Here is a 13,121-nt window from a genome sequence, read left to right on the forward strand (position 1 = left end):
AGTAGGAATTTACTTAGTAAATTCGGTTCACTTATTGGAAGCTCAGCACATAGATCCATGGTCCCCATTCTAGTTGAGAACATACTGCTTGTAAGACTCAATAATTGATTCGTGATTAGTCAATTATAATTCTAAAGTTAGACTATGTCTAATTTGTGAATTTTCACTAAGTAGGGGCGAAAATTGTATAGAAAAGAGATTCTAGGTTTATTTATTTATTAATAGACTTTATATGTCTAATTAATAATTAAGTTAAATGAAAATATTATTTAATAATCTATTTTAGTTATTAAATAATTAGTTTTGCATTTAAATGGTTAGAATTAGAAAATTGGCATTTTTGAGAAAATAGAAATAAAATTTGTGAAAACTGCAAAACCAAGTAGGGCCCATTACACACACCATGGCCGGCCACTTTATGTGGAATGTCAAATTGATATTTTCATTATTTTAATGCCAAATAATTCCTAACCTAAACCTAGTAGTTGCCTATAAATAGAAAGTGATTGCTCAGTCAAAATCATAACTCTGGATAATCTTCTGACAGAAAATTTTCTCTTCAGAAAAACTGAGCCTTCCCTTTTCTCTCTATAGCCAAAATCTCTCTCTCTCTCTTTTCTTCTTCATAAATTTCGAATCTTAGTGATAGAGTAAGTGCCCACACACAGCAAGTGGTAAATCAAACATAGATTGGAAGACTGTGAAGGATCACTAACAAAGAGAAGGACATTCGGGCTCAGATCATGATAATACTCTGCGACAGAAAGGATACAAGGGTTAGAGATCTGAGTGGAAGGAGACATTAATTCCGCTGCAACCAATGTAAGGTTTTCTTAACTTTATATGTGTTTATTTTATCGTTTTAGAAAGTTCATATTTAGGGTGTTAAATAACATACTTGTGAGTAGATCTAAGATCCTGGTAAAATAATATCCAACAGGTACATGGTGTATGTGGTACAACACTTAACAATACTCGGGGTACGGTTCATACCCTACCTACACTAGTACGATGGTGGTACTACGTGCATGTGGTATTGTGGTACATGGTCGTATCTTAGTTAAGAATATTCTTACTCATTTGTTGAGCCTTGTAAATAGGTGTATGGGCACCTAGATACAAGTCGGTATTATGTGATATGTTATATACTTTTCTTACTGAGTCTATCTACTCACAGTTCTACTTTCATGTGTAGGTAAAGGAAAGGCGAAGGTTTAATAGGAGTAAGCTTGAGCTAGGATGGGATAGTACATGTCATGGCGGCGCGACCTGGAGTGTTTGGCCTCGGGACATCTGTGGTTTCCATTTTGTAGTGAATGTGCGACCTGACATTTGTATTTTTTATAGTTTATAAAAGTTTAACAACGGGATCCCGACCCTTGTTAATATTATGTTAATGTTTATAAAGTTTCATAGTTAGTACTAAAAGTTTTAATTTGACACGATTTTGAAGAAAATTCTTTGATTAGCAAAGATAGCACTACAATTGAAAAATCACTGTAGCTTGCGTTAGCATTAGGGCGTTACAATTTTGGAATCAGAGCCGCTGGGTTTGTCTACCGAAGCTCGCCACGACATGTACAATCATCATCAGAGAAAGCTCAGCTCACGGTTCAGTAAGCCCGTACTTGTTTAGTATTAAATGTGAGTATTAAAGCATGTTAGGAAGCATATTAGTTTATATTCATTTATTTTTGTTAGAATATTAGTTGTATATTAGTTGAAAAATTATGGTAACTTGTATTTAATAGTGTCCTATTTTGTAATTAGTAGTTTCCCATTTAGTCTCCTAGCTTTGTACATAAATATATACTATTTTATTGAATACAACATATAATTCTATTCACCATTCTCTACATGGTATCAGAGCATTAAAGTTAGAATTATAATTCGAAATCAAAATTAGGATTCATAAGAAAAAAAAGGGAGATTAGGATTTGAGTTTCGGGTTATTTTTTGGAAACCCTATTTGGTGTGAAATTTTTTTCTCGTCGCCCATATAGAAGGACTGCCCATCCCCGCACTACAAAACCCCAAATTTTGGCGTCCAAATTCACCGCGCATGGGCCCCACACGCCGTCGTTTGTCACTACCTAGAATCCCATGCGGCGCTGCATGAGGCCACGTCTGGCATCGTCTCCGATGACTCTTGACGCTCGTCACACTCTTGCCCCTTCCCTGTCCTCCTTGCATTGGTCTCCGGTGGTTCTTGGCATTTTGGGATTCGATACTTTTGCCTTCTTCGTGTTTGGGTATCTATTCTTTTGTGTGTGATCTCTTCCTTTTCTGTTTCAATTATTTTTTGCTTTTGAGATTATGGTAGAGATAAAACAAAATTCGAAATCAGTCGTTGTTTCTGATGTGGTTCCCGTGATGTCTAAAATCACGGACCATAAATTAATTAGTTCAAATTATTTGGAATGGAGTAAGACGATTCGACTGTATCTGAGGAGTATTGACAAAGATGATCACTTGACTGATGATCCTCCTAAAGAAAAAGACGATTCAAGGAAAATATGGCTTTGTGAGGATGCTGGCTTGTTCCTTCAAATTCGAATTTCTATCGACAATGAGGTAATTAGTTTGATTAATCATTGTGAATTTGTTAAAGAACTAATGGATTACTTGGAGTTTTTGTATTCTGGCAAAGACAACATATCTCGCATATATGATGTTTACAAAGCGTTTTATTGTGTGGAGAAACAAGATAAGTCTCTTATGAGTTACTTTGTTGCATTTAAAAAAACATATGAAGAGCTTAATGTGTTATTGTGATTTAGTCCTGATGTGAAAGTTCAACAGCGCCAACGAGAGCAGATGACTATTATGAGTTTTCTTGTAGGACTCCCATATGAATTTGACTCTGCAAAGTCACAAGTTCTCTCAGGTTCTGATGTCTCCTCTTTACAGGATGTGTTTACTCGTGTTCTTTGCACAAAAACTACCTCTTCAACTCCTCTTAATAGCGCCTTGGTGAGTCGCAACAATTCTGCTCCATGAAAAAACTCTACTCCAAGTGCATACAAAGGAGGTAATTCACAAAGACCTGATAATCGAACACCAAATTCTGAGAGCATCATGTGCAACTTTTGTAAGAAACCAGGTCACACCAAGTTTGAGTGTACGAAGTTACAGTTCAAAAATCGACAACAACACTATGCCAATACTGCAAGCACTAGTGATGCATTTGACAAATCTGTCCTTATTTCTACTGATTAATTCACCAAGTTCTCAAGGTATCAGGAAACACTTAAGTCTTCATCTCCTTCTGTCACTGTGATTACCGATTCAGGTAACTCTAATGCATGCCTTCTTTCCAAATCCTCAAAATGGGTCATTGATTCTGGTGCCACAGATCATATGACAAGTAATTCCAGCCTCTTTTCAACTTTTTAGTCTCATAGTCCCACTTCCATTGTTACCTTAGCTGATGGATCACCATCTTCTGTTCTTGGATCTGGCACTGTTATTCCTACACCTTTTCTCACTTTGTCATCAATCTTACATTTACCTCTTTTCTCACTTTTTCCTTTAATTTGCTTTATGTTGGTCAACTCACTCGTAATCTAAATTTTTTCATCTCATTCTTTCCTGATCATTGTTTGTTTCATGATCTTATGACGAAGAAGAATTGGTAAAGGACATGAATCTGGTGGCTTGTATGTTCTTGACCTTCTTCCACCAACCTCTATTGCTTGTTCGAGCGTTGCTTTCGCTTTTGAGGCTCATTGTCGTTTGGGTCATCCATCCCGTCCTTTGCTCAAGAAAATTTGTCCCCAATATAGTAAGTTGTCTTCATTAGACTGTGAGTCATGTTGGTTAGCCAAACATCATTGTGTCAGCTTGAGTCCTTGAGTCAATAAACATGCTAGTGTTACTTTTGAGTTAGTTCATTCTGATGTTTGGGGTCCTTCTCCTATTTTGTCTCAACCTGGATTCAAATATTTTGTTACTTTTGTTGATGATTATTCTCGTGTAACTTGGTTATATTTAATGAAAAATCGTTCTGAGTTGTTTTCTATATTCTTTGCTTTTTGTGCTGAGATTCGAAATTAATTTAATGTATCTATTCGTACTTTGAGAAGTGATAATGCCAAAAAGTACACATCTACTCAATTTTGATTTTCCATGACCTCTAATGGTATGCTTTATGAAACTTCTTGTGTTGATACTGCACTTCAAAATGGAGTCGAAGAACGTAAAAACAGACATCTTCTTGAAACTGCACGTGCCCACTTGTTTCAAATGAAAGTTCCTAAACCTTTTTGGGCCGATGCAGTTTCCACATCATGCTTTCTTATTAATCGCATGCCATCCTTTGTACTTAATAGTGAGATCCCATTTAAAATTCTTTTTCCTTGTAAGTCATTGTATCTAGTTGCTCCTCGGGTTGGCAGTGTTTGTTTTGCTCGTGATGTTTGTGCACATGTAACCAAATTAGACCCTAAGGCATCAAAGTGTGTCTTTCTTGGTTATTCTCTTCTTCAGAAAGGGTATAAGTGTTATTGTCCTGCTCTTAACAAATATCTTATTTCTATTGATGTTACCTTTGTGGAAAATACACCCTATTTTTCATCTTCAACTACTCCTACTTGTAAAGGGGAGGATGATGATTTGTTGATATATTCTGTCACATCCTCTGGGCTTGATACATGTTCTGAAAAGTCTCTTGTTCCTTCACCTATCTCGGTCATAACTCCAACAATGCCTACACCTCCACCACTCCCTTGGCCTCCTAAAATGTACACCAAGCGTCCCCCTCCTCCACCTCCTGTTTCATGTCCTCCACTTGCATCTTAGTGATTAGATCCAGAACTGAAAGATCATCTTCCCATTGCACTACGTAAAGGTAAACGCCAATGTACTTTTCCTATATCTTCTTTTGTTTCTTATAATCATCTCTCCTCTTCTTCTTGCTCTTTTATTGCGTCTCTTGATTTTGTCACTATTCCTAAAACTGTTCGTGAAGCTATGTCTCATCCTGGTTGGCTTGCTGCAATGATAGAAGAGATGAATGCTTTAGTTGCAAATGGTACTTTGTTTGGTTAATTTACCTTTAGGAAAACGGGCCATAGGGTGCAAATGCGTGTTTACGATTAAATTCAATCAAGATGGAACAATTGCTCGCTTAAAGGCCCGTCTTATTGCCAATGATTATGCTCAAACCTATGGAGTGGACTATTGTGATACTTTTTCTCCTGTTGCTAAACTTACATCTATTCGACTGTTCCTTTCCATGGCAGCTACTCATCATTGGCCTTTGCATCAGCTTGATATAAAAAATGATTTTCTTCATAGAGATCTTGAGGAAGAAGTGTATATGGAGCAACCTCCTGGGTTCGTTGCTCAGGGGAGTTAGGGCAAGTTTTTCGTCTTTGCAAATATTTATATGGATTGAAACAAAGTCCTCGTGCTTGGTTTGGTAAATTTAGTCAGGCTGTTGAGAAATTTGGTTTGTTGAAAAGTAAGTCTAATAATTCTGTGTTCTATAACATATCAACTGCTGCCATCATTTTGTTAGTAGTGTATGTTGATGACATCGTTATTACTGGAAATGATACTGAAGGCATCTTATCCCTTAAGTCTTTCATTCATACCCAGTTTCACACGAAGGATTTAGGGGAGCTCAAGTATTTCTTGGGTATTGAAGTTACTAGAAGTAAAAAAGGTATTTTTCTGTCTCAACGGAAGTATGTACTTGATTTGTTAACTGAGACAAGAAAGTTACGAGAAAAACCTTGTAATGCTCCAATGAATCTAGCTGTGCATCTTACACGTGACGGGGAACCATTTTAAGATCCTGAGAACTATCGCAGATTGGTTGGAAAGTTGAATTATCTAACTGTGACTCGTCCAGATATTGCATTCCCAGTTAGTGTCATTAGTCAGTTTATGTCTTCTCCAACAATTCATCATTGGGTGGCACTAGAGCAAATTTTATGTTACTTCACAAGCTTGCAGATGCCACAACTGGCTAAGAAATCCTGAGTTTCATGGACGTGTATTTAGGTTATAATCAAATAAAGATGAATCCACCAGATTAGAAGCACACTAGCTTCATGACGGAGCCAGGCCTTTCCTGCGACAAAGTCATGCACTTTGGGCTAAAAAATGTAGGGGCCACGTATCAAAGGCTAGTGAACATGATGTTCACATGCTTTTTATATCCAAAAAGGTTGAGGGGCATGTGGAGGACCTATGCAAGTGCTTCAAAATCCTTCCCATCTACAATATGAAGCTCAACTCCCTCAAATGTTGTATTAGTTTAAGCAGGGGAAAATTCCTTGGCTTCATAGTCAACGCTTACTCACCCCCGAGTAAAGCTAAGACTCAAACTAAAATAAACAATGCAATAGATAACTAAACCTTCAAATGCTTGAACTGCTACTACCACCTGCACAACTTCAAGCAATCAATAACCAAAATTTCAACTCGATAACTCTAAGAACTAACTTGGATGCACAATTCAGAAGTAAGCAATTCATATAGACACAAAACACCTCTTTTGACAATCATATCACAGTCATTCTACACTCTTTGACATTCCGCTAACCCATGTTCAATAAGCTTTAGTGACATACCTTTCTCCACTAATGTTGACAATTCTTGCTCGGAATCAAAAGGTCTTTCTCAAGAAGTGCATCAAAAAAACACGTTTCTGCCCAGACTTTCTGGCCGCGGCCACGGAAATCTCGCCGCGGCGAGATGGAATTTCCTACTTGGATCTCTTTTAGTAAAATGGGCATAAATTTCTCATACAAACTCCAAATGTGCTGATTCAAGATGCATTGGAAAGATAAAAAATAGATCTAAAACGTTTATGTTTTGACTCTTTCCAAAATATGATCAGAACATAGTCGAATTTAGGCTTAAATTTTCAGCTTTATTCTCTTTCAAAGTTTTCTCTATTTTATAGATTACTGTTTTCTGAAATTTGTCAAATTTATACATCCCAAGTGTCGAAACCTGAAATCAAAGAAAACAAGCGTAATTCTATTCCAAAAATAATAATAAAGAAGAAAAACAACTATAAAATGTGACCCGAAACTTAGGCTAAAAATAGCCTAACAACGCTAGCAGAATAGAAGCAAACCCAGACAAGATCCAAGACCTTTTGGAAATGAAGTCACCCACAACTTTCAAGGAAGTAAAAAGCCTAACAGGATGCATTGCTACATTCTCAGAGGTAACAAAAAATTAGAGTGGATAGAGGAATTCAAAACTGCATACCAGGACCTGAAGAAACTGTTGGGTTTTATGCCCTAAATAAAACTCCATTTCAATGTAATCTATTTTATTCAACATCAATAAAGAAACAGAAGTATTTTTCATTCATTTGTGTATGTTTTGGTTCACCTTATCAATTGCTTGTCTATTTGATTTATAAATTCATCTGAAACCCTTTTCACATACTTGATCCTATTTATTGTGTTGTCAACACTTTGGAAAGTAAACATGACTATGTGAATAAAGTTTCCTAGATTTATCAGACACAGGGTTTTATTGATATGATAATCTACAACAAGAGTTTACTTGCATTTGGAGAAATGCTATGTTCTTTCCAGAACATTAGTTAAAGTAAAGCTCAGGTTGGGTGCATGGAGTATGCATTGGAAGGGACCGATATTGAACTTTGACTTAGATTTTTTAAACTTACCGTAGAATCTATTCAAGTCAATATCGCCTAGTTGATCCTAGATCAAATGATCTTAATCCTGTTATGATTAGGCTCAATCTCAGGAGGCTATTGGTGTTCTTTGATTTGTTAGTTAAGCCTACTTTTAGGTCAGGGTGATATGTACATTTTGGGAACACAGTAGTGCAATTGAGTGGGAGCGCTAACATAAACATGGAATCTATAGCTTCTATCTGGCGAATAGTAAGCAAAGGATGATCTCCTTCGAGCTTGACCAAACGAAAATAAATGGTGGAGTACTCATTTCACATAAGCTGAAATATCATTTATACGGGATCAAGTGTTTTAAGGATAAAATACATAGTAGGGTGTAACGGTAATCTAATCCCTTTACAGTGTAGATCATTCATATAGAGGATCATTGATCATATTAGGATTATAAAAATGGATAAATAATGATGTGTCTATATGGTGGAACATATAGAGCATTCTATATACTGAGAGTGCAATTCTAAGTTCTATGCGTGAATTCAACGAAGAATTAATAAGTCAGTGAATTTATGTAATAAATTCTTGATCTGCTTATTGGAAGCTCGGTTATATAGACCCATGGTCCCCCCACTAGTTGAGATAATATTGCTTGTAAGACTCATGTAATTGGTTTTGATTAATCAATTATAATTCTCAAATTAGACTATGTCTATTTGTGAATTTTTCACTAAGTAAGGGTGAAATTGTAAAGAAAGAGTTTTAGGGGCATATTTGTTAATTATGATACTTTGTATGGTTCAATTAATAAATATGATAAATGGTAATATTATTTAATAATTATTTATAGTTATTAAATAGTTATAATTGGCATTTAAATGGTTGAATTTGAAAATTGGCGTTTTTGAGAAAATCAGATGCAAAAGTGATAAAACTGCAAAATTGCAAAAAGTTAGGCCCAAATCCATACTGCCATGGCCGGCCACTTTTATAAGAATTATCCTCTGATATTTTCATTATTTTAATGCCAAATAATTCAAACCTAACCCTAGTGGAATGCTATAAATAGATGGTGAAGGCTTCAGGAAAATTACAATTTTCATTCAAAAAAACCTGAGCCTTCTCTCTCTATACTTGGTCGCCCACTCTCTCTCTCTCTTCTTCCTTAAGATTTCGAAATACTTAGTGATTAGAGTAGTGCCCACACACAGCAAGTGATACCTTAATCATAGTGAGGAAGATCGTGAAGAAAGACTTTCAGCAAGAAGGAGTTTCAGCACTAAAGAATCAGAGAAAGAGATCCAGGTTTAGATCTTGATAATACTCTGCGACAGAAAGGATACAAGGGTTAGAGATCTGAATGGAATGAGTCATATTATTCCGCTGCACCCAATGTAAGGTTTACTAAACTTTATATGTGTTTATTTCATCGTTTTAGAAAGTTCATATTTAGGGTGTTAATCAACATACTTGTGAGTAGATCTAAGATCCTGGTAAAATAATTTCCAACAGAAACAACTGGCCGAACCCTTAGACAATGAAGAGCTAGGCATGTACCTATCAGTCACAGAACATGTTGTGAGTGTTCTCCTTACAATAAAAGAAGACGGTGTACAGCACCCTGTATACTACATCAGTAAAAGGCTAATTTGTTGGAAATTATTTTACGAGGAACTTAGATCTACTCACAAGTATGTTATTTAACATCCTAAATATGAATTTTCCAAAACGATAATAAACACATATAAAGTTAAGAAAACCTTACATTGGTTGCAGCGGAATAATATGTCTCCTTCCACTCAGATCTCTAACCCTTGTATCCTTTATGTCACAGAGTATTATCAAGATCTGAGTCCGAATGTCCTTCTCTTTGATTTGGATTCTTCACGATCTTCCAAACTATGATTGAGATACCACTTGCTGTGTGTGGGCACTACTCTTTCACTAGGGTATCTAGAAATTGTGATGAAGAGAAGAAGAAGAAGAGGGTCGGCTATAGAGAGAAAAGGAATGGCTCAATTTTTTGAAAAAGGCAGTTTCCTGAATTACTGAATAATTGCTTAACTACTTCATTTGGTGTGAGCCATCACTTTCTATTTATAGGCAACTACTAGGTTTAGGTTAGTAATTAATTGGCATTAAAATAATGAAAATAATAATCGAAAAATGCTTGAACAAGTGGTCGGCCATGGTGTTAATGGGCCTCACTTGGATTTTGCAGTTTTTACAATTTTTATTTCTATTTTCTCAGAAATACCAATTTTCCAATTCTAACCTTTTAAATGCCAAAACTAATTTTTTAATAACTAAAATAGATTATTAAATAATATTTTCATTTAACATAATTATTAATTAGACATACAGAGTCTCTTAATTAATAAATAAACCTAGAATCTCTTTTCTTTACAATTTCACCCCTGCTTAGTAAAAATTCACAAACTAGACATAGTCTAAGTTTAGAATTACAATTCAGTAATCATAAATCAATTATTGAGTCTTACAGGCAGTATGGTCTCAACTAGAATGGGGACCATGGATCTATATTACTGAGCTTCCAATAAGTCGAACCGAATTTACCAAGTAAATTCCCTAACTTATTAATTCCTTGTTGAATCCACTCTTAGAACTTGGAATTGCACTCTCAGACTTATATAGAGCGTTCTATATGTTCCACGATATAGATACGTTATCTCATTTAACCATCGTTATAATCTTAATGTGATCAAAAGATCCTCTATATAGATGATTTACATCGAGATGGGATAAATTTACCGTTTCACCCCTCGATGTATTTGGCCCTTTAAAACACTTAGCTACCTGTAAATGATGTTTTAGTGATCTAAGATATAGTCACTGAAACAAGAGCCCATCCATTTACTTCTATTTAGCTAAGCTCGAAGGGAATCATCATTTGACTTCTATACACTAGTAGAAGCTATAGATTCCATATTTATGTTCAGCGTTCCCACTCAGTCATACTGTCATGTTCCCAAAATATACGTATCACTCTGACCCAAAAGTAGGCTTAACTAATAAATCAAAGAACAGGAATAGCACTCCTGAGATTAAGCCTAAGCATATCAGGATTTAGATTCTTTTAATCTAAGATCAACTAGTGATATTGACTTGGAAAGATACAACGGTAAGTTTATAATATCTTGACTAAGTTCAATATCGGTCCAGTCCAATGTATACTCCATACATACGAAACTAGTATACTATACCAATGTTCTTAAGAACATAACACTTACTCCAAGTGTAAGTATACTTCATCCCTGATTATCACATCAGTGTAAATCCAAAACACTGATGAAAGAGGGACTTAGTCTTTTGAATCATATAATCAGAATCACATTCCACTGTGTTGACAATACTGTGATTGTGAATAAATATTAGGGGTGTTCATCCGATCCAATCCGCACTTTTTTTGGTCAAACAACATCCAATCCGCACTAAGTGCGGATTTCATATTTTGGATCCAATCCGATCCGCATAAGAGTTTAAATCCAATCCAATCCAAACCGCAATAGTGCGGATTTGATCGGTTATTTTTTTAATAATAAATTATTTAATATTTCATAGAAAAAAATTAAAAAAAAGACTATTGTTTCTTAATCTCCAATAATAATCTATTTTTATCTCTATTTATATACAAATTAAACCAATGTACATATATATATCAATATATATATACTTATCTTTAGATTTACACTAAAATATATATGTATCTAATTACTAAAATAAATAAGCTAGTATATATATATATATATTTAAACTTTATGTGTATGTGTCTATGGAAATAATAATTATTTTTTTGTGTTTTTTATTACAAAATAAATAAAATGCACTAACTCAATATACTACTAAAAATGATTAAGAAATTAGAAGTTTGTTTCTTTTTTTAATTAATATATATTACATATTATAATTTTTTAAAAATATATATAATTAAGTGCGGATTGGATTGGATCGGTTACTTTTTGAGGTCAAACAACATCCAATCCGCACAAGTGCGGATTTTAGATTTTTCAATCCAATCCAATCCGTACAAGTGCGGATATCCGCATTTTGCGGATTGGATCGTGCGGATTGGATTGGATCGGATACTTTGTGAACACCCCTAATAAATATATGTTCTGGACTTAACTGATTTTGTGTATATATTAAATATATATATATTAAACCATAAGCATGTAAAATACATGTTAACATAAATCACTTCAAATCTCTTAAATTGATAACTAATCAGATTGTAATAGGTTTTATTTAGGGCACAAAACCCAACATAATCAACACCAAAAGTTGTTACCCACCCATGGAGAAGCTAACCTACACTCTTGGCTTCCAAAAAGCTAAGTCCCTAATTCTAGGCACACCCCATAAAGGTGTACACCGATCAACCGCTGCGACACGTTTTGTAGAAACCTGCAGCATCAGGCTGACTACTCAAATTGGCCATTGAGCTTGGCCTATTTCAGATCACATGCTAACCAAGAACAGCCATAAAGGGTCACAGAATTTGTGGCTGAGTGCACCAACTAAACTTTTGAGATCGCTCAAGACTTAGGAGAAAAGCAAGAGCCAGAGAAGTAGCGAGAACAAGAGCAACAATAAAATCCCAAAGAACTAACATGGAAACTCCATGTTGATGGAAGCTGCAATGACCAATTTTTTTGTGTAGGCAATGCCCTTGCAACACCTGGGGAGAAGCAACTGCACGGAGCAATCAATTTCGACTTCAAAGCCTTGAACAATGAGGCTGACTACGAAGCCTTAATAGCTGGTCTCAAGCTGGAACATGAAGTACGGGCTAACTTCTTAGACATATTCAGCGATTCCCAGCTAGTTATGAATCAAGTCCTAGGTGAATACACAGTTCGAGGTGAGAAAAGGGTTGCCTACTTCAGGAAAATAAAAGACTTGCTAAGTCAGCTCAAAGGCTACCAAATCAGGCAGATCCCCAAAGAGTAGAATGCTACAGCATATGCACTTGCTCATCTGGAAAGCAACTCCATTGATGACAAAGCAAACTTTGTGCCCATACAATTCCTAAAGGAACCCAACATTATTATCCTAGAAGAAGTCAACATATTGAATGACACTCCAACATGGATGACACCTATCGTAGCTTACCTCCAAAATGGATCCTTGCAAGAAGATTAAAATGAAGCAAACAAACTGAGAAGAAAAGCTACTAGGTACTTGATCCTAGACGGGATAATGTACAAGCAGAGCTTATCCATGGCTCTCTTGAGGTGTGTCACCAAAGCTGAAGCTAAATGGCTAATGATAGAAGTGTATGAAGGTTTTTGCGGCAATCATGTCGGGGGAAAAGCCTATCCAAGAAGATACTCTGACAAGTGTACTTTTAGCAAACAATGATCGAAGACTTGATTGACAATGTCATAATGTGTGACAAGTGCCTGAGCTCACGATGATGCAGTCTCCTTGGCCCTTCTCAGTGTGGGGGATAGATCTAATTGGTCAACTCCCAAAG

General features: G+C 35.6%; 1 protein-coding gene across 1 annotated transcript; it reads left to right on the forward strand.

Moving 5' to 3' along the window:
* Positions 1 to 4,971: 4,971 nt before the first annotated feature.
* On the forward strand, positions 4,972 to 12,595 carry LOC133036190 (uncharacterized). Its single transcript, XM_061112701.1, has 3 exons — positions 4,972 to 5,032; positions 5,112 to 5,354; positions 12,306 to 12,595. The coding sequence occupies exons 1-3, from the start codon at positions 4,972 to 4,974 to the stop codon at positions 12,593 to 12,595; spliced, it is 594 nt and encodes a 197-aa protein (XP_060968684.1).
* Positions 12,596 to 13,121: the final 526 nt, after the last annotated feature.

This window comes from Cannabis sativa, chromosome 3 (genome assembly GCF_029168945.1).
Source record: "Cannabis sativa cultivar Pink pepper isolate KNU-18-1 chromosome 3, ASM2916894v1, whole genome shotgun sequence".
In the NCBI taxonomy this organism is placed as follows: domain Eukaryota; kingdom Viridiplantae; phylum Streptophyta; class Magnoliopsida; order Rosales; family Cannabaceae; genus Cannabis; species Cannabis sativa.

What these genes read in the sequence shown, in the direction of transcription:
- LOC133036190 (XM_061112701.1), top strand. Translation starts at nt 4,972, where the DNA reads ATGTCTCATCCTGGTTGGCTTGCTGCAATGATAGAAGAGATGAATGCT. An exon ending in GAATGCTTTAGTTGCAAATG is followed by an intron (nt 5,033 to 5,111) that starts GTACTTTGTTTG and finishes AATTCAATCAAG; the next exon opens with ATGGAACAATTGCTCGCTTA. An exon ending in TGGGTTCGTTGCTCAGGGGA is followed by an intron (nt 5,355 to 12,305) that starts GTTAGGGCAAGT and finishes TTTTTTGTGTAG; the next exon opens with GCAATGCCCTTGCAACACCT.